The sequence below is a fragment of the Diprion similis genome, chromosome 12 (genome assembly GCF_021155765.1).
Source record: "Diprion similis isolate iyDipSimi1 chromosome 12, iyDipSimi1.1, whole genome shotgun sequence".
In the NCBI taxonomy this organism is placed as follows: Eukaryota; Metazoa; Arthropoda; class Insecta; order Hymenoptera; family Diprionidae; genus Diprion; species Diprion similis.
Window position 1 is genome coordinate 5,217,771 of NC_060116.1, and position 27,710 is coordinate 5,245,480.

At 35.9% G+C, this 27,710-nt stretch overlaps 1 protein-coding gene across 3 annotated transcripts in view; it reads right to left on the bottom strand.

The window, feature by feature from the left end:
* LOC124413584 (G-protein coupled receptor moody) overlaps nt 1-27,710 on the bottom strand; it is an 85,039-nt gene continuing 57,329 nt past the window's right edge. For all 3 annotated transcript variants that reach the window (XM_046894281.1, XM_046894282.1, XM_046894280.1), the window contains exons 3-4: nt 5,700-5,938; nt 1-2,885 (exon numbers count right to left, since the gene is read on the bottom strand). In XM_046894281.1, the coding sequence (XP_046750237.1) occupies nt 1,325-2,885; nt 5,700-5,938 (1,800 nt within the window). In that variant the 3' untranslated portion in view covers nt 1-1,324. The remainder of the gene's footprint in view (nt 2,886-5,699; nt 5,939-27,710) is intronic.

Below are 27,710 nucleotides of genomic sequence, written 5' to 3' on the forward strand. Positions count from 1 at the left end.
ACGACTTAATAACAGATCGAAGAGATTTTTTCATTACACTAATTTGAGTAGAGAGACCTTGTAAATACTGCATATATAAAATAAAGTGTGAGTGCGTGAATATGTATGTGTGTGTGTTATAGATATGTAAATCTATACAATACTGTAACAAAACAAGTAACACTTGGCTCCTTTGAACATTTATGTTTTTTTTTTCTGTTTTTTTTTCTTTTGTTTTTCATGTTGTTGTTTGTTCGTTAAATTCAAGTATGCATTCGTCACAAGCCTTAAAAATATTCAGTCTTTAATGAAATGATTATATAATATTATATATAGGTATTTCAAAAATCCTCTTAAAATCTGCACTATAACTCAGTGCCGTTTTTGTCCGTATAATAATAACAATAATAATTTTAATTGTTATTGTTATTATTGTTATTATTATTATATAAAGTATGTACGTGTAACGTACCTCAGACTAACGCTCGAGTAATTAAACAACATTAAAATTAAATGAATAACCAATTTATAATGTATAAATCAAGTCAGTTTGTAATGTCTATCGATTTATTATACTTATAAGTAAATTACGCAACACGTTCACACCGCAGCAATTATTTTGTAACCGTTTCGATGTTCTCTGAAATATCTTAATTATCATTTCGACTCCAGGCTCTGAATTCGGCGTACCGAAATTAAATTCTCATCTCATACTTGATTTGAATTGAGGAATTCAGATTAGAGAACAAAAAACCATACAAAATCACTCGATGTGATGGAAACCTTTGAATTTCATCAATTAAACTTGACTCTCTTTGATACTTGCACTCTTCTATTTTATACATCCGTATACGGCAATTCGGTAACGTAGACAAATTTTTAGATTTCCACTATATTATATTATTACTAATGAAAGGAAAAGGAAAAATTTTGCCATACGTTTAAGTAACTAAATTGAAATACGTATCTATATAATTAACAAGAGATCGAACAAAATTAACGAATTCATCAACAGCTCGAGTGATCTTTATATGATATTATCTTTTGCTACATCGTCCGAACTTTATCAATCATTCGACGTACAGAAGCTAAACTTAAACTTTGGAGTATTAGGACAAGTATTTTACACCGTACCTATTTATTCGCCGCCTTGTATTATTTTATACGCAAAGTTTTCCGACAGTTACCCAATTGAATGTTGCCGCACAAACGGATCGTGCGTAACTTTTTTACGATGATTAAACGATTTATAGCTATAATCAAATATCATTTCGCCATTATACTTTCAGAGCTGACGGTACATAACACTAATAATGATAGTGGTGATAATAGTAACATTCGTTGTCTATTTTAAGGTAGATTTCTTTTTCTCATGAACGGGGACAGAATTCGGTCTGCCCGACACAGAGTCGCTCCGACATAGAAGAACGTTTTTGTAGGCGCTCCTGTACTCGGAACTCATGACAACGTATATTATCGGGTTGATACATGTCGTCAGATATATGAGAATGTACCCAGCGATGTTGAGACCCCGCCAATCGATCGTGTCCTTGAAGGTCTTGGTGATGGTGATGGGCAAGTAGCATATCAGGAAGGAGACGAATATCACCATTATCATCTTAAGCAGCTTCTTGTCTTTCGTGGTGAGCTTTCCCGTCTCAAACTGTCGCGTTCTGACGCTTCGAAATCGAGACTCTCGTCTTATGACGTTCGACTTCTTGCCGGGGCGTTTCTCCGACGGCGAATCCGACCGCGAACTGGCAAAGTCCTCGGATATCTCGTCGTAACGCGACATCTGAGAAGTCAGAAGACTCTCCGATGAATTTTGAATCCCCTGGAATCTCCTCGGGACCTGCAGGCTGTTCACCTCGAATCGCCGAGGCCGCCGATCGTCGCCGACGCTTTCGGCGTTGATGACACTCTGGTTGTCACCGTGTGCCTCGACGTAAACCTCCTCGAATCTGATCTGCGGCCTGGTATCGAGGAGCCTCGGTTTCGGGTTCTTCCCCGACGGTGTTTCCGGTTCAACGTTTCGCCCCTGAACATTGCTGTCCATGAACGGAATCTCGTCGTCCTGTTCCTCGAGGCTGGACTTGGACTCCTTATCCCGGTCGGTAAGGTTGTTATTGCTCACGCTAAAGACCCCGGCGGTGTTCTTCTTCGTATCGGTGAGGGTTATCCCCGGAGTACCGCCGTTCTCTCGATCCCTGTTCTTCGCGTCTTCGGCAAAGCCGAAGTTGACCGATTGGCTCTTGCCTGAATCGTTTTTGTACTCGCTTCGCATACCGGACAAATTTACCGAAGAGTTTCGAAGATTGACGGCGAACTTCGCTCCGTTCTCCTTCCTCGATCCTCGCTCGGAGCTGGCTGAAGATCTTCGGTAGCTTCCATCCAGCCTTGGCGAGCACTGAGCGACGTACTCGAACTTCGATGACTGCCGGAAGTTCTGGTAGCTCGAGCTGAGTCTCGGGGAGACGGTGCCGATGAAGCTGAGCTTGTCCTGTCTGGTCGGCGAGCTTCCGTTGTCCGTCGTCATCGTCGCCACGCAGCTCGAGCCGATCGCGGAGTCCTCAAGGTTCTGACCCTTGGTGTACTTCACCTCGAGGTTCGATTTCGTCTGGTCCTTGCCGAGCTTGTTGCGCCTGCTCCTGAGCGCCGTCTTCCTCACGATGTAAAATATCCTCGCGTAGCAGACTATTATCGCGAGACAAGGGGTCAGGAAGGCCAGGATGAAGAGGAACTCCTTAGGGCTCCGCCCGTGGACATCGGGCAGGATGGAACAGGAGCCGATCGCCGGGTCCAGGCCAAAACGGCCCCATTGGCCGAACCACGTCGCCACCAGAGCTCCGAAACCGGAAATCCATATGGCGACGAGCATCAGGGCCAAGTACTTCGGCTTGTAGAGTCTGGAATCAGAAGGGAAAAACATTGAGCCGTCTGTCAAGTGGGTCACCCGCACTCTGATCGGTCTTATCTTGCAAGCATCGGCGGCCAGATTGATTGGCTTCGCTTAACATATCGATCCAGATAAGAAATTACCCTGCGGGTTCAATAAGGTGTATCAATCCCGCTTGTACCAAGATCGAGCACTTTTTCGAAACTCGTTCTATGCTAGTCGAGTATTTTTGGCCGCACCGCTTGGTGATTAACTTGATCCCTTGCGATGGAAGTATGAATGAATGAAAATGAACGAAAATAAGATCGAGGTATACCGTTTGATATTGCACGGGCTGAAAAATCGCTCGTTCTACACATAGGGGGAATTCAACAGTTACTGTTTCTTGGATTTTCGATTTTTATGACACTTTTACAGAGACAGTCGACTGATCTTAAAATATACACTTAAGCTTATATTCTATTTTCTTATAATCTCAAGGAGATTTACAACCCCTGGAACGATATTTGGTCGCGTAACTCAAACAAGATTTGAGATGAAACTTCAGTCTAATAACACCGAAATACTTTTAAGGTTATTACCTTAGGCTACATATCATATGAGAGTCTGAACCACCTTAAGCTGAAATAAAAACGGATGCCTAATCTCGTTACTAGTGAAAGTACGAATGTATGTATGCACATATAAATACTATAATCTCTTTGAATGGGACGAGATTACCGTTAAGACACGCGTGTAAAGTTCGTTACACCTATTTTTACTCGTTATTCGAAGTTATCGAAGTGCGTGGAGCCAACGCGTTACAGGAACAGATGTTCTCAATTGAGAGATGAAAAATAGAATGACCACAAAGTATATTTTTCACCAATGTTAACGTGAGCAATCGAAATCTATCAGAAAAAATATATATGAATAAATCTGTATCGTTTCGAATGTAGTTGTAATAACTAACTAATAATAATACTACAAAAGTTTAAAAATACTTGAATATCCATCACCCCCCGAAAAGAAAATACTTCTTGTGGCACTACTGTTTTTTATCTTATATTTTTTTATATTATAATTTTTAGAAAAATCGAAAACTGAACAAAGTGCGGATGCCAAACTGATAATATGAAGTAAAAAATATACAGTTTTTACTTGAGGTATTTATTTACTCTCTATGAGGATTTATAACGAAGTGCAAACTCCTATCTTAGCAATTATCCACTAGGTGTATCGTGTTATTCTTTTCTATCAATCAAAATGTTCGTTTAAGCTTAATTTAAAGTTACCTCTCAGTTTTTATGCCAAAATTAATAACAAGAGCGCAAAAACATACCAAACAATTTCCAATTATCTCGTAAGCATACCTTGGTCTTAAATTAAGGAGCCAAGCACAATTTTCGATATAACGGCGGTGTGAGTAACGATAAAAGGGTGTAAAAGGATACTCGAACAAAGTTCTCCTTGCGTTGTTGGACCAAGTTATAACAGTTTGGTTCAAGTAACCAATGAGAAGACGAGCCGTTTAGCATGGGGACTGATTTAAGAGGGATTGTGAGCTAATTTGCACATTACTATAAACAACTTAGCCTTCAATAACGACCAGTTGAAAAAGTTTTACAGAATGAAGTATGCGGTGTGTATGTACTTGGCTTATTTAAAAGAATATTTTCATTGGATTAGATCTTTATTGCTGTCAAGACACATTATTGGTCAAATTATACGGGTTATTGAAAACATTTCCTCGTCAAGCCTCTCAGGTCCTTCGAGAACAACGTTACATCTTGAAATGGCTGAACTTGTGTTGACAAGTTTTTGATAAGAATTTCAGGAGAGTCACTCCACTTCCGATATAGAATTACTTTCGGCTGTGTTACAAAGTTACATGTTGGTAAAATTGCGGATACAGGATCTTGGAATTCGAAGCACGTTTTCGCGGAATTTAAATATAATCTCGCAATCCATTCTGGTACACGATCATCGTGTACGATAACTTTGTTAAATGTTTGAAATATTAGCATTTTTTAAAGTAAGTCGAAACATCGGTGGCAGAAAAAATAAGGTATAAGCATTTTAAAACTCATTTTCATTCAGTCAATAACAGACAAATTAGTTAATATTATTCCATCAGAGATTATAAAATATGTAATTAATTATCTAACGGCAGTCAGGTATGAAGGCGTAAAGAATTGAAATAATTAAAAATTTCGAACCTTAAAATGTGCCTGTTTTACATGGTGTTACCAGTTTCTTAAATTGTACTATTCGTAAGTTTACTGCGGTGACATGAAATTTTATAAAACATGTCGAAAGCCTTGAGAAAAGTTCTCGTAAAGATATTCTTTCTCCAGGTTGCGTAATAAAAGCTAGATATTTTTGAAGAATAAAGATTCAGTCCAAATAATTGAACGAATATATTAAAAAAAAAAAAAACAGTTAATAATTGATTTATCAAGTTCATCGTAGAAAATAACGAAAACAAAAGTGAATCTATACTCGCGCAAAATTTTTCCGGCATGCTGGTCGTTCTTTTAATTAATTATTTCCACTTATCGTTCACAATTAACTCTGACCAAAAATGCACACTCATTGACTGAATACACTATCGATCAATTTCGATTTTCACGAACCAAAGAAATCCACTCGAGTGAATCAATTTAAGAGGAAAAACAAGTCCGGTAATAAAAACAGCAAACGCTGCGCTAGTAGTAGGGTTTGTTTTCACAAGGGCTCACGAATAGTTTTCGGGAAAGCTGAGGAAGGTAGAGCATGTGAGAAATTGTCGAGACATATATATATAGGGTGGGAATATAGGGAGAGGTTCTACCGGCTTGCTTACCTCGGATAGAGCCGGGGATGTCCAATCATGACGTATCGATTGATGGTGATGGCCAAGACGGTGAAGATACTAACAGCCACCAAGCTGTACCTCAGCAGCGGAAACAAACGGCAAAGAAGCTGTCCATGGAGCCAAGCGCTGTGCCAAAAGGTCGACGTTGCCAGCGGCAAATTAAAGCAGCAGAACATCAAGTCCGAGACGGACAAGTTCATTATGAAGACTGCCGTTGCGTTGCGGAGCTGCAACAAAAGGAAAGAAGAAGATGAACGTGTCGTTAACGTTATATCGGAAAATAGTTGGAACCAGGAGGACGGTAAAAAGCAAAAGAGGTTGGAAAAACCATAAAATGATGTAATAATCAAGCTGTTGTTCGCCAAAATTCTGTCAAAATATCAAAAGAATAAAAAGATTAGAAGAATCGAAAGCGAAGAGACAAAGAGAAAAAAAAAAAAAAAAACTTCATCGCAGGGAAGTGATGAAAAAATGAAATCATGTAACAGCCAAAATTATTTATTTCTAGTTATAGGTACTTTACTATTTTCATTTTTCACCGTAACCGAATAATAACGCTCTGAACACAAAATAAAAATCAGTTGCTTCTTTGTAACAAGAACATCTTATTGCAATATAACTATTCTTTTTTATCATCGTTACTTGAACTGTATTTTTTGTGATTACTCCGACAATCTCATCTTGATTATAAAAAATTAAATTGATATTAAGACCTTATTTAACTAGAAAACTGTTTTAAACTGATCAAATTTATATATATATATATATATATATGTATAAAATCTGCAGTGAATAGCCTAAATATTAAATACACACAATCAAATGTTTAAAAAATTTATTAACAAAGCAGTATTGCGAGAGAAACAGAGAGAGAGAGAGAGAGAGAGAAAGAAAGAAAAATTTTTAACGCGTACTTTCTTTTTCTGTATTATAAAATTTTTCACCCCCGGAACCATACGTATAATAATTCCTGCTTACTTCCGCCTATTTAAGCGGCTCATATATCAAGAGCAAGCTGAATGGAATTTCGCGCATAGTTCAACCGCAATAATATTCCAGCTGCGAGGTCAGAATTGAGTAGGGTCCGACCTTAAGGGTCGAAAGTTCTCACCGTCTGCACTTAGCAAATTCTCTTTCTCTCTTCATCCACGCGGGTCTTCGTTGCAATTAATTATTTGCAAGATCCGCGATAGTATGTCTGCCCCGTTCACACCGCGTGTCTATAGACCGTTCGCGTTCTTATATGCGCGTGCAGTAAAAGTCGAGCAAATAGCCTGAGACAAATTGGATCGTCGAAGGGTCTAATTTCATTCCGTATACTCGGATTACAAGTGTACTTCGATAGATCGCCGAGCCTAAAACCCTCGGCTACGCAAACTCTGAGCTGTGTCCCTGGTTTTTGAAAATGATCAGACAGACTTCAGAAAGTTTAACTGAAATATAGATTCGGCTAAATTTCACTGGAAAAGTGTTTCCTTAAAGTAGAATAATTATTTGGGATATAACGTTTCTTGTGACTAATCGGGAGTTGAGAAAAAAATTAATGTTATGCGGTTAAAAAAAAAAAAGAAACGCGGCGCTGTAATTGATAAAAATTGTACAAAGTCGGGACATTTTTTCCATAAATTTAAATAAAATAGTAAAATGAATAATGATTTACTGTTTTTAGCTGATAATCATGGGCTTCAAAAATTCTATTTTATAGATATTATTTTAATTAGAATAATCTCGATAATCCATTTTTTCAGTCGTACCTTTCAAACGTGTATTATTTTATAACTGATTTGAATTCTGAGACGTCGAAAAAAGGGGTTGATATTTGAACAATTTTTTTTGATTATGCCGTAGAAGTTCAGGTTGTATAAAATTTTGCGTTAGTTCAACACACATTCGAAAATCATCCTGATGATGTTTACAATCAGGTGATTTGACAGGAGGAACTTGAAAGTATAATTAAATTAAATATAATACGTTAAATTACTACGAGCATATAACACATCGTCAATCGATCTCAAAAAATGAAAGGAAGATACAAAAGGAAGAGAAAACAAAGCACGTCCTTTGCAGAAAGAGGCAAAGTAATTAAACGTCGAGGGAATTCTCCATTGTAATATTTTCACGCGAGCTTATTATTCCGATATTAATTGCTGCATAACGTTTACGCTACCCGATTGATGGCAGCCATTTTGTCTTTGACTAATCTCAACCACCTGCAGCCGAGTTGCCACTCTATTAGACACGTCAGAGACAGAACTGTAAATTGAAATGTAAAGCTCGTCGTGCCTATCGAACCTCATCCCGTTCTGTTTATTTTTATTTTCTATTTTTCTAGCCCTCTTTATATAGGATATTCCCATATACATATATGCTGTACATCACAAAGCAATTATACATATCCGCGTATATGTAGGAAAAGAAAAATCGTGGGGTGGAAAGCTTATAGAGTTGCTAGAAAACGTTGGAGTGGCAGGCAGGGGTGCGAAAAAGGAAGAGGGTTCAGGATCCCTGCCGCAAAACGTTTCGCCTTTGTTATCAGGCGACAACTTCACCGCCGCAGGAAGCTTTTCCAACCGGGGTATAGTATATACGTACACGTTTCCTACCCCCGGTAGTTTTGGATCGAGGACAATGTACGAAATATGTATATACATATAACGTAGGTATAGATATATGCACACAAGGAGTTCCTTATACTCGAGGTAAATTATTATTTTCTATTTCTCTAGCTAGACGGGAAAATTATTATCGTTTAGCGGAAAGTTTTTCTAGCCCTTCCCCTGAAATAAATCGAGAGCTTCGCAAACGACGAGACCCACCCACACAGTTTGTTTTTTTTTTTTTTCATATGAGGGTAAAAGTTTTGATCTGGCTGCAATTTTCATATGTTATTCTGTACGTAGAGATATAAAAATCCTATAACTTTTAGACCTACAAGTCTTTCAAGAGGATGCTGTAGACAGTCTTTACCGACCGAGTAAAATGTTACCGATCACTTTCACGTAGTATCAAAGCCTATGCAGTACTGATGTGAAAGTGCACATGCAATTCTGAACAATACTGTACAGAAACTTTCTTTTTTTATGTAAGAATGATGTATTTATGCAACGATTAAAACAACACTCTTTTTTATTTTTATATGTAAAATAGCATTCAAGTTGCGGTATTTTCACATCAGTGATGTCTGAGCTTTGATAATAGTAAAAATAAGTGACATGCTACTCAGTCGGTAAGGACTTACTGCAGCATCCTCTTAATATTCGCCACTTCGTATCCTTGGAAAAAAATATGATAGGATCTGATTTATGCGTAAAAAAAAGTCTGATCTATTCAAATATGAGATCTATTTTCTGGATCAGCATGAAAAATTGAGGGTTTTTATACCTGATTGTAAAGGGTAGTCAGATCGATATTTTTACCCTAAAAAACCGACCAAAAACTTGTAAGATTGGCCCATACGCATTAATTTTCGTCACAAAGGTCAAGAAGTTTTCGTTTCCGTCTTCGTCTTACAATAATGATCTCTCTCCAAACTTTTCCACTTCTCACCCACTTATAAGCCGCCCACCGCGATGTTAGATTCGTCCGAACCAATTTCCAATTTTCACGCTTCGTTTACAACGCCTGTGCTTATCACGTACGATTGTTCCTTCCAGCTGATGAATTCATGTGTGTTGGAACGATTGTGCAAGGATGAGGAAGAATGTAATTGATTTTTCCGTAAGTGGAAAAACCATTGCGATTCGTCTCCGGATTGGATTTGTCGGCATCGTTTTGTATATACATATATATGTACATATATGAGCTGCGGTATTAAATTATAATTTTCCGATGAAATGAAAATTCTGGGCTGAATAATTAATTCACGGAAATACGATACTTACCGGTATGTAAAAGTATTAATTGCAATACAAGCAATGTGATTTTTTATCCGAGTAGAAATATTAAAATTAAAACGATTTGTATACTACAAATATTAACTTTCAACGTTCAAGCCTATGATTTTCGGTAACAAAGATATAACATGAAAGGTTTTTTTTTTCGTTTTTTTTTTCAAAGATACGTAAATAAACTCAAAAATATATACCCTCAATTATAGATCATCAAATCGAATCGCTGAAAGCTTGTTATTCGCTATTTAAACCTATAAATACCATTGAATGGAATAGATAAAAGATGTTAAAGACAGTCTTCTGGTATATAATAGAAACAATTTGAGCAGCGTATATTTCACAAATTTACATAATAAAAAAAAGTTTCAACTTTGAATCGATATTGACAAATTATACCAGCTTCTTTCAAACTTCACTGATTCTTTTCGTTGATCATACGGAGTTCTATTTCACATAAATTGTCATTCAATATGAATTGTTAATTTACATTTTCCCATTTTTATGTATTGAGACTGTTTAAATTGTACGATGTAGAAAACTCGTCTGTAAAAAATTTTTAAAATTAAAAATAAAATAAATAATAAAAATGAATAAACGTACATTTTAATCTAAAATCGAGAAAAAAAAAGGAATTTAATAATTATCAAATTCGAATTGAAGCACACGTGCGTTTCGAGGATTAAATTAACCAATTATCACACTGCACGCACGTGTTTTTTTGTCACCGTTAACGAGGAGCAGTTATAATACAGATGCCACGTAGGTCGAATGAGACGTCGTCATATATAAGCGGGCCGGAATAGCGTCTGTTTAACGCTGCGTTATAAAAAATTTGACGTAGATTCAAGGGAAAACGTGTTGGGAGTGAACGTTAAAATTACTGGAGTTATAAAAATAGCGGTAAAGTGTTACATCCTGAGCTGTTCCCGGCTTTTTATCGCATCGCGAACCTCCGTGTATAAGTCATATTATACCTGCGTGGAAAAAACTGGGAAATGAGTAAGATCAAGGAGAGAAGCAAAGAAAACTCTGTCATTCCGTGGGCTTTAAAAAGTTGAACTTAATTCACGGTCAAGGATCGGTAGATGGAATGTCAAAGCGTTGAGATCAATGAATTCTAACTTGATGCGAAAAAAAAATAATGAAGATAATCAACGATGCCTATTACTATATCAGCAAATGCCCTTTTTTCCCATATGAAAACCAAAATTGCTCGTGGTTTTACGATATATATATATAGATATATAAGTAAGCGTTGATAAAACGGAGGGAATTTCATTTAGCGGAGAATAAACATAAAAGTAAAAATGAAAAAATAATCCGACAAGATTTTGTCTTTATTCGAAAGCTACACTGGGAGGAAAATTTTGACGGTTAATTGGAAACTTGTAACAGGTAGGCGTAGTTAAAACTTCATTTTTTTCTGGACAAGGTTTTATAATATATAAAATTCACGAGAATTTTCTTTTCAACACTTCGAGTCAGGCATTATTGTGTTGAGTCAACTTTTATAGTAAGATAGTATTTTGTGATTTTTTAAGTCACCGATTACGAACCTGAAATCAGATTTCGAAAATTCAAGATGACGGATCCAATCTTGAATTTTTCAAATAAATTTGTTTCTATCGATAATAACTTACATTATATCGTAATAATTATTCTCAAATATTGAAAACCTATTAGTATACTATTAGAAATAGCAAGAAACCGCAAGGAAATATATTTTCAAAGTTCTCTGAGTATACAAAAAAAATGGATAAAAAATAAGTGGTGAGAATACTTACAACTATGACTCAAAGGGTTAACACAGTGTAGAGATCCAGCTTTAACTTGGCTAAATTCTTTCAGTTGACACATGAAGACGTAAAAACTACCGCACGTGTGTGTAACTATATGTGCCAATAATAAAAATAACCGTAAATTTAATTCTGTCAATTTGACATTATAAATTTATACACATGTTTAACACACTATGAATTGGTAATTCCGTGGTGTATGAATCCGGATTATCCTGTCGCAATGAATTATATTTTACAGTGCGGTTAGTTAGAATCTTTCCGTCAATGCATATTCCCAGTAAGAATTTTTCATTTGACAAATGATTGTATCATTTTTATCAACGAAGCATTCCTCGTAATTGGTTTTTCCTCGTCCGCTGTTTACGGAGAAAAGCAATACGGGAAACAGAATCCGAAGGTTTCCAATTAGATTGTCGGAGCAATTCGTTACCTCGGCTTTAAAGAAAACAGAGGAAAAGTAAATAAAATAAAACTGTGAGAGACAGACTGCCGATGTTACCGATTTCGTTTCATTTGCGATCGGGATTTCTTGATTAATTAGGTCCTTACGTCGAGAATTTAGTATCTAGGGGTGCAGAAACACAAACGCGATACTCGAAGCTGGCAAACATCCTCTGAACAGACCAAAGTAACGAGCTATTTGATCCGGCCGGATACCAATGGGACACGTACTTCCGGTTAAAACAGGCCTAATTATTTCACGCCTCTCAGTTCTACGCATAGCATACACATCACCTATGTACGATGTACTAGAGTTGAATAGAGCGAATTATGCCCGCGACTATACATTTCAGGCAATTAATTTCAAAGGCAAACATTCACGGCTTGTTAGCGAATTTCGCCAGCACCATTTTACACAGTTTCACGCCCAGGTGAACACTTTCATTTAGGCACTACAATATGCATAATTAAGGATGGTTTTCGTTTACTTGGGATCTCGAAAAATTCTTCTCAAATCGTCGAACAAATTGATCCTGATTGATTTTAAATGAAATCCCTGTGAATTTTGAAATTTATATTATCTCAACTGTGACTTTGAAACACACAGTTTTATTTCTACTATATTTTATAATCATTTAATATTATATTTTGTTGCGGGACTAATTACGAACGAAAAAATTTACGTGTCAAAAATTATTTAAAAACGATGTTACTATTCGATAAAAAAAAATGTAAGCATCGTCTATAATATGCCATATCAAATATACGCTAATTAGAAATTCATTATTTGCAAGAAAGGATGGTTACCATTGGACATTAAATACTCCGGAGATAAGCTATTTTTTACGTTTTATTGTTTTTCAAAGTAATTAGTCTCAAAAGTCCGCCAAGAGTCCCTCAGAGTTTTTTTTTTTTCTTGCTGTAATTCTCTATGCGTTATTCGTATCAACTTTCTTTTAGCTTCTACGAAAAGATTACCGTTTTTTTTCTCTCTCTCTCTCTCTCAAATATATACACAATTTCCATGAACGCAGAACGTTTTATGTTCTCTGGCGAACTTCTTTGTCGCTCTGAATAACTTTCAAACCCTTAAAAGAAGTTTGTTGAATTTTGCAGACGAGTATTTCAAAGCATGAATATAAATCATAAAATTTTTGAAAACAGAAAAACATGCAATGAACTTTAAAATGAATTCTAAAACTCTGTGGAACATCGTCGCGTTTTTTTTTTTTTTGTTCGTTTGTTTTTTTTTTCGCAGAGTCTGAATTCACTGCGGAGTTCTGCAATTAGGCACTTTGCGGATTGGCATTGGGTATCTTGTGTATAATGGAATGCGGTATAAGACAGCCAACAATTACTTACAGTGGCAAGTTTTTAGTCGCTGCGGTTGCGGCGGCGAATAATGTTGTACATACCGTCGTCGCCCACGCAACGAACTGCCAACTCTATAGGAGACGCCCTTATAATCTGCCTAATTCTCTTGTTAAAAGTGATTTATCGTTTGAATTTGTAGAGGCTGCGTCTAAAGCCAACGAAAACCCCTTTCGATTTATCTGACGAAATTACATCCCCTCTCCTCCCCTCCGCCCCTCCCCCCTCCGCCCCTTCGCCAATTTAAATTCTGCTTCGTTTAATTTTAACCAAAAAGAATCCGCACTGTCTTAGGATTTGTAGATTATATGTTTATCTCCGCGGTCGAATTTTGGTTAAGTTAATAATTTTAGCTCGTTATTAATCATGATTTCAAGGCTTCACACATAGGAGAATTTTTCAACACTATCAAAGTTGGCGGTTAAGAGTGGTGAATGAAACGCTTCTTTGATAAAAAAAAAACAAAAAAAAAACGTCATTTGACTTCATTTATCTGAACTGATGAAAAATTTCTTTCGCCAGATTTGGTCAAGTCTAGAAATTTTTATTTATTTTACTCGATTTGTATTCGTAACGTGAGAAATTTGTTCGTGCGTGGTGAATAAACTTTATATACTATTTTATTTTATTTCATTGTGTTTTATGTTTAGCTAATCCACAAGTAATTTATAGGGTAAATCACCGAAAGTTTCCAAGGCCGCGAAAAGGGTGAAAAATTTCTTTCAACCAAATTTTTCGAGACCCAAGAATCCGAAAAAATAAGAATTACAACATATCCGTATTTTCTAATCGGTCTGTGAAACGTGAAAAATCGCGGCTGATTTTTCCTATTCATATTTTTGTTTTTTATTTCTCACTTACACCAAGGAGTTTAATTACTATTGTAATCTGGTCTGCATGCGTCATGTAATCTCATGCAATCTGACCTAATCTCATATAATTTCTGTAATCCCATGTAATTTGTGTAATCTTTGCTGTTTCTAAACTATTTTTAATTTTTGCAAAAATCTTCTTGCAATATTTGCAGTTTTGGTAATCCTTATATCATTTGTAATCACATGTAATCCATGCAATCGTAGTCGGTTTTTACTTAGTAATAAAGACCTTGACTCATACCGTACTTTTTCAAAGCTCTTAAAATTTATCATGTTTTTTTTAATTTTTTTATTTTCAACGAAGGCAGAAATTAGCACAATACGAATCCTATATCACGAAAATTGTACCAAAAAAAAGAATGGCCAGAAACGATTAATGAATCATAAATTGACCGTCAGAGTTCGGCAATGTCTGTTACTTTTTAAAACTAAGCCCGTGTCAAAAAGTTATTTCGCATGAGGATTCATGGGTGGAAATGCGAAATATCAAGACATAAGATCGGCGTGACAGCCGAAGCATCATTGGCACATGCATAATGCATATTACAGAGGCGTATAACAGCAGGTAAATCTGTAATCTCATACGTCGGAAATCGATTTCCGTCGTGTATCGGAAGAACCCTCCTCAAGCGTGACAGAAAAACGCGAACTTCCCTTTTCATCTGTTTCTGGCAGCGTGTCGAGGAGGGTGTTGAAAAATGTATGTATAATGTTTGGATAAAAATTGTGACTCGTCGTCGATCGTCGTGATGTATGTATGGATGCCTGCGGGATCTACGCGCGTGTGACACGCGTGTAAAACGCACACGGCTATGATAGGGGCGGATTTTCAGGGCGGGATCGCAACGGTTCGCTAACCTTTAACAAACTCTATGCGTTTGCATAGGACATACCCTCTTCGGCCACAAATCATCGATTAGACTCTCACAATCAATAGCATAACGCCACGCCTGGATTTACTCCACGGCAAGGCTCATCCATTAATACATTATACTGTTTACGTTACTGTACAGCGAACTAGCTGTGTAAATTCTTACCGCAAACTCGTTAAAGTTCAAATTTTATTCATCCCGTTTAACAAATTAAAGAGAGAGAATTAATATATGCTCGACTATTCTACTTACGATGTTTTCACCGTCAAGTACATACATAAACAAACAAAGAAAAAGAAGCAGAATAAAAAATAGTTCATTACCAATAAAACGAGTCATCAGTCGTTAGAATAATAGGATGATCGAAACATTTTTTAAATTATTCGAGAAAACTTTTTCAAAAACAATGACAAAACGAATAGTTTCAGAAGCCGCAGAGATTCGTTGATTTGTAATCGATTTTACAGATATAATTTAGTTAACGACGATAAATTTTCGACTCGTGATTTACTATATTCGAATTCTCCTGAAACGACTCGAAATAAAGAAGTTTTGGAAAATTGAAAAAAATGTGCATTCGAGAAAATGGCACTGCGATTGGTGACAGAGTTTCTTCAAGTTTGGGTTCAAACGTCGTCTGGCATTGTGCAATGTGCAATTTCGTCCGTTTATCTGTCGAAACTTTTTCACTGCTTGACCGTGCGGTTTAGCCCTTCATTTTTCTTGGCTGACTTATTTCAACAGACCCCGAGGAGAAAACGGGGAGCGAATGCAGTCTGCTGAAAGTACAAACTACGGGAAAGTGGATTTGACAGAAGCGCGCGAGCCCGTTTCCGCAAACTTTTCTCATACATCCTGCAATTTCATTCGGCTTGTAGACGAATTTTATAAAATGATTTAAAATTCATCAACTACAACGAGAAAAACTTTATTTATTACAGTAACTGGTAAATTGTGCAAGTAAAATAGATTGCATTTATTTAAAATAAAGAAAGAAGAATAGATATAATAAAGAAAAAAAAAATTCATACAAGTATAACTATTTAGTGTGAATATAGTTTTCGACCCTGCATTTTCTGGTTATCGTAAAATTAAACAAGTTTCTCAGTTTGCTAAGGCCTTAATTTCAATTTATTGTCACGTGAACATCAAATTATATAACGCAATAGTTGCAGCAAAATATTAAAGTACCAGTGACCACGATCAAAGGGAATAGTAACACATGATAGATTTTTTTATTTGTTTTTTTTTTTCTTGTCAGCGCTCGCACAGAACTCATTCTCATTTTGAACGCAGAACTCTGTTTTTCGATTATGATAAAAAAGAAATGTGGAAGAAAAGTTTTTAGCTCCGTGTAAGTATGGATAATATTTCCGGTTAATATTTTCAGAAGATACGAACACGCGTTCAAATCGAATTTTAGAGAAAAAATTTGGTTTTAAAAACCTCATATATATATAAGCCTTACAAGTCATGTTCACCACTATTCCGGCACTGAAATCATTGATTCATTTATTAAATTTTTCCATGTACCCGCGTCTTAATACCAAAACATTTTAATAACATTTTATTTTATTTCCTGTACACCTCACATTCACATGCTATGCTGTACTCCGAACTCTCTCGTATAATAATGTGAGTGTTGTAATAAAATTTTTTATAGGTATTTACTTACGTTATTAATCGATCAATTTTCTTTACTAGTACTTGGCATTTGACCTGATGCTTTTCTCAGTGTAGCTCAAGTGTGAAAAACAAAAATAATACTTATATTAGCAATAACAATCAAAAACCTATAAAATTTTGTGCGAGAAAGAGAGGGTAGAGTATATGAGTATTATAATACGTCAAGCGTGAAATATGATGTAGAAATAATCTCGATCTCCGCAGTTCCATGTTTATTACGAGGTGTTACTCGGCTCGAAGAAGGATGATAAAAATTCGAAGAAAGAGAAAGGAAGAAAATGAAAACATTTACGTGCGAGATATCGACGCGTGTATAACTCAAGCCCCAATCAACGCGCCCCGTATAACTTGAAGGACTGTTTACGCATCTGTTACCGCCGTTCTTCTTCCCCTTTTCCCCTTTTCCCCTTTATCCTTTTCCTTTTCCCAACCACCCCCTCTTCGCGGAGCTGTTTTTATTTATTTTCCTTTAGTGCTTTGAAAGTGGCATTTCTGGCAATCTATACCCACCCTGCCATCAATAATTACAACCGCCTTGCTACCCCGTCCGTTTATAGTATCCGACGTTAAACATGAATGATGGCCTCAATAAAACTGAATTGTAATGCAACAAAAGGTGAAGGAAAGAGAGGAGGGAAAACACGTAATGTCAAAAGAAGGAAAATACAGTGAATAAAATAAAATGAGTCAAACTGTCGTAAACGCCGTTTGTATCTAGATGCGAAACCTGCCGAACTTATTCCTACCTCTCGAAATCAATGTTTTTTGTCTTTTTGTTTCTTTTTTATCATCATTTTTACCAACACACTGCAAATTGATATTCATTTTATGTTAAGCTCCGTTTTTGTGACTTTCAATCACGATTGCGTTAAAAAAATTTGAGAAAACGTTGACAATATTATTCCTCAGGATATGTGTTCGATTTTTTCACCAAATATTGTGGATATTTAATTTAAGGTATTCCCTTAAGGAAATTACTTTCCCCAACAATAGCTACGACTAGACTCGTCGTCGGCTTCACCTCTGAATAAAAATCGGCGTTTTGCTTTGAGGTGACAGTTTCTTTCACTTGATTACTGATAAGTTTAAAATATCGCATGGAAAGTTTATATTGATCAAGAAATCACCGAGAAAATCATTGAAAATATGTTAAAAATTACATAATAGGTTATCAATAAATGATTTGAATTATTAATTGTCAAATAACACTCGTAAAAAAAAAGTAGTTGGGGAAGCGCTCGAGCAAGAATTAAAAGAAGCGACCCTATTCGGAGGGAAAACTGTATATCAAATTTTATTAACAATAAATATTCAATTCTCTTGTCATATTGAAAGTAGATAAGATCTATATTCTTCTAAAAAAAAGTAAGTGATTTTCGTTGTTAAAATTTCGGTCATGACATGTATATATTCGTTTGTGAATTACTTGAAAAAAAAAAAAAAAAAAAAGGAAGCAGAAAAACGTTCCTATAATAAGTAAATTTGCTATATTATAAAATACATCCATACGAACGATGTAATCAATGAAATTTCAGAGATAAAAATATGTATAAAAACAAAAGGTTTCTCACGGATGCGTTACACATTTCTGGAAAAGCTTTTCGACCGCGGCTGCAAGCTCAGGTTTTATTTTATACCCGTATGTGTTGGCATTAACTACCACGTTATTTACGCTAGATTTAACAGGGCTGTGAAAATTTCAACCCTCTTTCCCTCACGCATCCATAGACACGACCTTACAGAAAGTAAAGGAGCTTTCGCACCGAGCTGTCTGCGGTTTCGGAGTGTTGAAACAAAATACGTTTCTCACCATCGACATTGTTCCATTTCGCAGCAGATTCTCAGCTCAAAAATTTACGATCGATATTGAAATATGCGAGCTTTTTTTCTTTGTAAAAAAATCAAAATTAGTCGTAATTTTGAAGAAAATGTAGAGGAGATGAATTATGCTCTTGTAACATTACATTTGAATGCCGTTTAGCAGATATATATACATAATTGCCCGACAGTTTCCAGGTTTTATCACATTGTCCTTACTTCGGAGAAATTCGCGGAGCGAATAATTGGGCCAGATTTCGTTCGAACCCCTATAATTTCTGCGAAGGTCCTTTCTTTTCTCTCATTCCATTTCAATTAAGCGAACGGTCCGGAGTATATAATATAAACGACGTCGTATCTACGCAAAACGTATTAATAGCTCTTGAATACCCGGGACTACATACGAATTTAATTCGAATAGAAATATTTAAAAAGTTTCACTGTGTTTTTTTCTTCTTCTCAATTGATCTTATCGAGGAGATTGAAAAAATCTCTTTAAAAGATAAGGGAGGGTAATAAAAATCCTGGAGTTGAATCGAGTCCAGCATATATATCTTATACACAATAAAGAACTCGCCAACTTTTGTTGTTTTTTTTTCTAATAATATTGTCAAATAATTCCGTTTTCTCTAAACTGATATAGGTGTATGCGCTATCTCAGGTAGAAAATTGACTTGAAATATTTTTATACATTATCTCACTCTTATATATATATATAAAACGGAAGTAAGTTGTACTTGTACAAGATTCGTCGACTGGCTCGATAGCCTAAATCACGGGGCTGAAAGGTGGAGAGACTTGAGCGAGAGGTTAGGTATAAGCAACACCAGATATTTACGAGCCTCCACACTTTCCGTGCAGTATCAGTATCTATGTATGAGCGATAGAGAAATGTGGGGAGAGACGAAGTGACGGAGGGGTGAATAACAGCGAGAAATAAGTATAATATACACAATAACGTGACCCTAAGTCCTTAAGCCGATTCTATACGCTCAATTTCCGAACTCCAAGTGTATTATTGAAGTTTGACCACGAAGCGCCAAGTCGGCGTCGGGATTAGGTCTCCGTATTTCGCTGTTTCCGATATTTCACACCTGTGATACAATAGGCCTATATTTCACTACCGATACACGGTGCATCTAGGGAATTTCGTGCGAGCCGAACCAACGTATGACTCGCGGTGTGCCTGGCAGTGCATCTTCTTTATCCAAAAAAGTTTCTCTCTCGCGCTGGACTGGACTTAAGTAAGATGTGTACCAACGTCGCCGAAATACCCTATATCGGTGGTGATTAATTGTTGTCGCGTTGAATCTGCGTGGGGAAAAAATGAGCGGGACTTTAAATAACTCACAGCGCAATTATGCATCGTGGCATTACCGAGCAGGGTAGCGTTCTTCATAAAAATAATTCCCTAGCAATATAGGGATTTCTTTAGACAGTTGGTACTCATCTCACTTAAAAGTTTTAACCTCGAAGAAAGGGGCATGTCGTTGGATTTCTAGGCACACCATGTATACTCACACTACGGCATTTTCCGCAGTTGTCCCAACTCTGGAATAGTGCCCTGAACTTTTTCACATTTTTTATTCAACTAGTTGATTATCTGTAAATATTGAAAGTGATTTTGAGAACGGCCTTTTTAAAAATTCTCAAACAATTCGTTAAACACTGTATTTTCTTTTTCTAACCTTTTAAGACTGCGCCCATGAGGTACCTTTTATTTTTTTTATTTTTCTTGAAGCTTGTAATTTTTTTCATCAACTCAAACATTGTTCGAACGATCTGAAAATTCCCAAAAAATTCTTAAACCTTATATTTTTCATTTAGAATATTTCTAGACCGGTTTCAGAATGGTAAATATCTATTTTACAGCCTGTCAAGCCTTTGACTTTTTCATTTTACAGGATTTTATTGCAGTTCAATATCGCGAAAAAAACAAATTTCAACTCGAAATAAATTCAGGGTGAAAAAATTTCAACGGAATGTGTTTAAACAATTTTCAGAACCTATCGACGAAGTGTGAATAATTATTATTCAGAAGGTGAAAATCGGAAGTTGTACAATATTTCAAAAAATTATGTAAATGTAATAATTAATAATTATATCTTAGGCGAAAAATGTAAGCTTTGAATCAATGACTTTACGATGATTCTCACACGATTTTTCATCGAAAATTTCGTACAATTCGTAGATATAAATTGTTAGTTCTCAACAAAATTTCGTCATTTTTTTTTTTTTTTTTTTTTTTTTCATGTTACGATCTTTCACTTCGTCAAATATTTTTTTTTTCCTCTTGTTTTATCTCACTTGAAACGGCATTACGTGGACGTAGAATTTTTTATAGACGAAAGAGTGTCGTGATAACCGCGACTTGTCGAGTTTTCACCGCTGCCTCAGATTTACGACTCGGTGAATAATCAGGGATCTGGAAGAAAGCACGAGAGCTCATACGTAACATGACGAGTCGCATATTTACCATGAATATTTGCAAAAATATACACGTAGGTATAGTTAAGATCAGCGATGAAACCGTGAGGATCAGATACGTTTTTCGAGGGTTTTGAGAGAAAAACTCGAGTTATTTATGCTACGCATGACTGAACGCATTCGGGGCGCTTCGAATAGTCTCCGAGAACGTGCGGAACGTGGATATTTTTTATTTGCCTTTGTTTTCCGATATTCTTTTCTTACCATTCTACACCCTAAACGACTCACTTATTTCTGACCAATCCGAAGGGAACTTTGATAAATGACGAACCTTTTATATGCTCGAATGGAAGAATGTTCTCGAGAGAAGTGGAAAGGTTTTCAAGAATAAATGAAAACATTTTTCGATGTCAAAGGAGCTTCGATAGCCTAATAATTCACTGTATTTTCTTTCGTACCTTTTTTTTTTTTTTTTTTTTGTATTCTTTTACTGCAGACGCCTTTTATTTTTCCAATTATTTGTCAGACGCTTTGTCTTTTGAAAATTGCGCTTTGCAGTTTTTATTTGTTTGTTTTTTGTTTTTGTTTTTTTAACCCCATTCTCTGACAAACATCAATAGAATGGTAAATGCAGATACTAAAAGTTGCTTTCTTTCGAGGAATAAATAATAAATGGATAACTGCTAGAAATACAATAATTATCGCAGACTGCATTAAGTGTTAGAAATATGTATAACTAGGATTATAATTGAACAAGTTTCATATTTCTATGCGACATTAATCTCGGCTGAATATAAACATTGAATTATAAAATTGTTATGTAAATTTAACGACGAAAATAAAAGTTGTTTTTTTTTTCAGAACATTTTCGTTACGTACGTAACGAATACACAATAAGTGTATACTTGAATAAAAAATTGGCAAAAATTTACAACTTTTCTTTTACTCGAACTACGAATTTGTGTTTCATTTGAAAATAGATTCGTGAGAAGGTTTATTTAGCAAAAGATGATAAAATTAAATGATTTTTTTTTTTTTTTTTCTTTTCTCAAGAACAAAATCTAATCACCGAAATTAAAAAAGAGAAAAATATAAATTCGAACGAGACGAATAAGAGCAAAAATACAAACGAATCGAAAAAGTTAATTGATAATTTGAAAAGTTGGTTAAGATTAAAAAACTCCGTACCGAAAAAAATTATCCGTTTAGCGAAATTTCAAAAGCATTTCGAGGTCGTAGTTCGATCGTCGATCTCGGGTGTTGGAAAAAGTAAAGAAAGGTTTTCTCTCGGCCGTTTGATGCTGATATACGAGAGTCGGAAGCAGGGATGCCGGGAGTCTGGGGACCAGGTGTAGGTATATACCTCGCACCCTGACCTAGGATAATAAAGTTTAGTGGGCCACCTCGAGGCGTTGCTCCCTCTTCCCTTATTCCGTGCTCGGTGTATATTGCCGGGAGCTGGGAGGAATTTCTGGATCCATCCGCGCTCATTTTTCCATCTCTCATTCCCTCTTCTCGCGTATATCCTGCAGACTGCACAGACAGTTTTACTCCCTGGCGATAAGTTGAGAGACGCCCCCGTACCTTTTGCGTCTGTTCAACATCGTCTCCTCGAAACGACGCAGATGCTGTTTCGAAGCTTTAAAACTGCAAGCTCCCGACACACGGGCTGCAAAAAATCTCAGCAAGAATTTGAGCTTATAATTCAAACCGTTTTTACATTTTGCGGATTTTTTTTTCTCTTATTTAGGGAATTGGTTTACCAACACTGGAAAAAAATTCTTTAATCGTTTTAGTGATAGTGGATCATGTGTGTATATTTTTTAATAAATCTGATATTTGTAGATGAATTCGGTCGAAAATTTATACACTATCGTTTTTGGGGTAGCTGGAAATCCAAATTTGAAAGTAGAATTCAAAAATTCGATGTCAGGGGTTCTAAATGGTGACTTCGAATTCCGGTAATTACGACTAGGCCTCAGCAACCTTGTATCAAAAAGGTTATGAATCCGTTATCAGAATTGGATAATTGTGAAATGGAGAATTCAAAATGGCGATGGCAATACTTGAAACCCCTACAGGTACACCAAATTTCGAATTTGAATATAACAACAAAATTCATAATAAAACTGAAAATTTACGCCAACTTACCCCTATTTTCACTTCCAGGAGGAGGCGAATTCAAAAAATAAGTTCTTAAATAAAATCAGAGATCCCAAAAAATCTTGGGTACCCATAGCGTAGAAACGGATGTAGATTCGAATAACTTGAAAAAATTCTGTGATACTCTTCAACTGTTTTATGTCAAGGTAAATTAGTTATCTTTAGCAAAATAAAATTTTGAACATGAATAAAAAATTCATAAAACAAAAACAAATACAGGAAAATGGATCGTTTTACTAAAAAAATTACAACCGACTAAATTTTCAATATTTTGAACTGACAATTGATTGAATAATTCTCAAGATACCGATATTTGAAAAAAAAAATTTGGAGATACTGCCCGAAGAAAAAAGGTATTTATTTGAGTGATCGAGGTTGAATTTTTGGAAAAATAATGATTTAACAATTTTTATGATATTTCATTATTTATCTTGGATCAAATAAGATTATTGAGGATTTTTTTTCATATGGATTTTACGATGAACATCACGTGGGGTCATTTTAACCCCGGTATGCAGCGTAAGGGTTAAATAGTCACTAAAAAATTCTAGTAAAATTAGTATCTTTGGAATAGCGTTTTAAATATTGTTAGAACTACAAGAAAATTTTACAGAAAGTAACAATTCAATGTGATTGTAATTTTCAAGGCGTACAAATATGTTCCACCAGCATCGAATCGATACAATAGTTACAAAAGAATATAATAAAAAATAGTAAAATATTTTTTGCTTACGGCTAGAGAATTAATTTTCATCTCGTGTCTGGAACCCCAGACTTTTCCGTTACAGTGATAAAAAAAAGTTTTCAAGAACTATGCGGTAAGCATAATTACTAGAAATATTTGAAGAAATCGCGAGGGAAAAGAAAGATGTTTCATTCTTATTCGTCAAGTCATTTCTTTGTGTAAACCACGATCAGCTAACTTCCTGCTCATGATTACGCGTCATTTCTGGTGTAATTTATTTCTGCGACAAAGAACCACGATTTTTCAATAACCGTGGCTGCTGGAGTCACTTTAAGACTTTGGCGAAAAGTTGGACAATATTTTCCGCCTACCAACTGATCCTCGGAGAGTCTCTGCAGTCTTTATGGCTACAAGGGTGTATAGCACGCGTTATCCATAAACCATGGGGATACATGTATGTGTGTGTGTGTGGGTTGCGGGGATCGAGAAAAGCACACGCGATCGAGACCCGAAGATAAAGAGCTGAATAGATCGCGAGGCGTGAAAAGAAGCTATAGGCAAAATAGATGGTCCGAATGGAGGTGAAAAACGTCGATGATGGAGAGAGAGGGAGAGAGAGAGAGGAGAGGTTCAAACCGGAAACGAGGTTCTCGATAATCACTAACGGGTATGTTTTGATAAAGATAAATTTGAATTGCATAAATCGGGTAAAATTGTCCTAAACTGACTACATAAAGTTTATAATACACTTAGAGAAACGTTGGTTCCTTATTTAAAAAAACCTAGTAGTAGACACATGTTGTGAGAAATTTTCTCACGGAAACACAATATTTTGTTGTGAATACCAAACCAATGAGATGACCGTTTAAGAATTGCAAAAACAATTAGTTGAAACATTATATACAATTTGAGGAAATAATGGTATCATCAAAATATCGAATACCGTCTGGTACGTTCAACTAAATCGTTTTACACAGCCCACTAAATCTATTCGATGGATAAAGATTAGTCAGAGAAATGAGCTATAATAATATAATCAGCGGAACTAAATCATGGGGGGTCTGATACCGTTGAATCAGCCAGATTTTGTTTTCCGCGTATTATAAAATCGACCAAACTTTTCGATTGTGTGAAAATAATATTTGGTTGGATGTATATAAACCCTAAAATTTGTATGGTAGTAAAAAATTTTGGACATTGGAAGCGCATATTTTTCAAGTATACAGGCATTATACAAGCCTGAAAAATGATCTCCAGAGTTGTTGAGAAAAATCTTAAGAAAAATGTGAAAAATCATACATAAACTGCAAAAACAAATCTTGCCCAAGTAAATCCATCATTCGCTTATAATACGTTCGTCCCGATACAAAGCGGATAAATATAAAAAGTAGCCGAGGGTAGGTAAAGAGAAGAAAGAATGACGCGGATATATGGAGGAATAAGAAACAGTTGCGAGAACAAGAGTGAACGTCAATAAGTCGTTTCTATACCTTGGATACAGGTACACACCATGACGGGTACAAGGTATGTGGTGCCCATCCGTCAACGATATTTCCTCACACATATCTGCGGACATACGTAAAACCGACGTAACGCGGATCCATAAACGAATGGAGAACATAAGAGGAAGTCTAGAGGAGAAAAAGGAAACAAAGGAAGAAGGAAAAGCGAAGGGAAATTCTCCGCTTCTCAACGTTAATGCAGCAGTTTTGCAATATGGTGTCAATTCTTTAGCCAAATGTATAATGTACAAAAGATTTTTGAATTTTTTTTTTTTTTTTCCAAACTCTCACTGATGAGACATTGTCAGAGAATTTTCAATAACTTTTTTTACTTGAATTAATTATCGCAGCACAAGTTTTTTGGTTTTTTTCTTTCATGATAAATTAGACTAAATGACTGTATCGCTTAATTTCTGATATAGATAGAACGAACTGAGAATACGATTCATCTGACAAAGAACGAACATTTAAATATTCACTTATGAAAATTGATTCTTTGACTTTTCTCAATTACCATATTACACACTTTGAAGCTAATAGAAAATTCGAAGATAATGAAATAATTTAAAGTGATTGATTACACAAAGTAATTTAGATACGTTAAGTAAAAAATTGTTGAGCAAAGTCTCAAGCTCGTGGATCATCAGAAACACGTGCACAAACAAGCTGACTAAATACTTTCCAATTTAGATAAAAACGTTTTTAAACCCGAGGGGTTAATTTTCAGGTTACAAAAAAAAAGAAAGCAAAAAAAAACACTATAAAAACTGCGACGAACGAAAAACATTTTCCCTTATTTTTACACATTGTTAACGTATATTTTTTTTTAACAGTATTTTCACCCGTCACAAGTAAAACAAATTTGTTCGAAATTAATTCCCTGATTAATTCGAATTCAAACAAATCCTTTCTCTCGGCGTATAAAAACTCACTGATAAAAACCTTCCAAAGGGTAGGTAAAATTTTATTTACAATCCGGTTTAATTTCCCTATAATATGAATTTTTCCCTCGTCTTTTCCTTCGGGATTTTATGCAGAAAGTCCACTTTCATCTTTCAAATACATACATAGGAAATATAATAAACCGCCTTAAATTTGTTCCATCCTGTGTTCACCCCTTGTTTTTATCGAACCACGACAGGATCGCAACATACCTACGAGGATGCAATTTTTTCTACTACCCTCTCGGCACTTGATCCACAAATTGTACCGAAAGGCGTAGCCTGAATGTATGGGGTATAAACTTCTTACGGCTCGATATGTGAAAAAGCTGTTTTACGAGGGACTGTAGCAATTAAGTCAGCACCGAGCGTTGTTTGCCGCCCTAAACAATCAGAGCTCGCAAGGCGAAAACGAGCCCTCCTATGAAGTTCGTGGGTCGTATCCATGCGCGAGAAGCAACGACTGACAGGAGGAAATTCCCCGAGGTTTATCCCGTCGATATATCAAAGAGGTTATTATCAGTGAACAATTCTGACCGCACGGATAATTCGTGCTTTACAAGAAGATTGGCTGACCACAAATCGATATTTCCAATTAATTGTTATGAGGATATCGTTGCGGAATGAGTATTTATGTATAAGAAAAGTTGAGTGAGTATCCACGGTGTGCCTAGGAGTGCAATTTATTTCTCCATAAAAGTTTCTCTCTCGCGCTGGACTGGACAGTAAGTAAGATGTGTACCAACGTCGCCGAAATACCCTAGATCGATGGTGATTAATTATTGTCGCGTTGAATCTGCGTGGGGAAAAAATGAGCGGGACTTTAAATAACTCACATCGCAATTATGCATCGTGGCATTACCGAGCAGGGTAGCGTTCCCCAGAAAAATTATTCCCTAGGAATATAGGGATTTCTTTAGACAGTTGGTACTCATCTCACTTAAAAGCTTTAACCTCGAAGAAAGGGTCGTTTCGTTGGATTTCTAGTCACACCTAGATTATACTCCCACCACGATATCGATGCTCGATTTCGAATCGCTTCAAAATCGTAATAAATCTAGCAGATTCCTTCGATTATAGACTAAAGATAGCGGTTTTTATTCGAAGGACAATATTCCTTCTACAGTAATTCGATATTATTACATGATGCATGCATTTATGGCGCAAATTTACGTTACTTGCCAATCTTACGGACTTTTATGTACTCAGCCGATGATTGAGTTCCCAATTATTCTGTCAAATATTTCAAAAAAATCACCTACAACACGTGTCTGAACTTTCGAAAAATAAGGAAAGTAGCATTTATCCTTGCTGCAATATTACGTTTTACAAATTCCCGTCACTCGCGCGTCAAATTCAAAGCCGTCTAGCGAGTTTCCGCGTGTGACTGTTTTCGCAATAAATTTGGAACAGGTATACAAACCTTACGTGTGTGTAGACACACAGAGAGACATAAATACATGCTCGTAGAGATACGCAAGCATCGTTCAGAGGTTCCTATATATAGAGAGATCGTAACGGAACCGCAG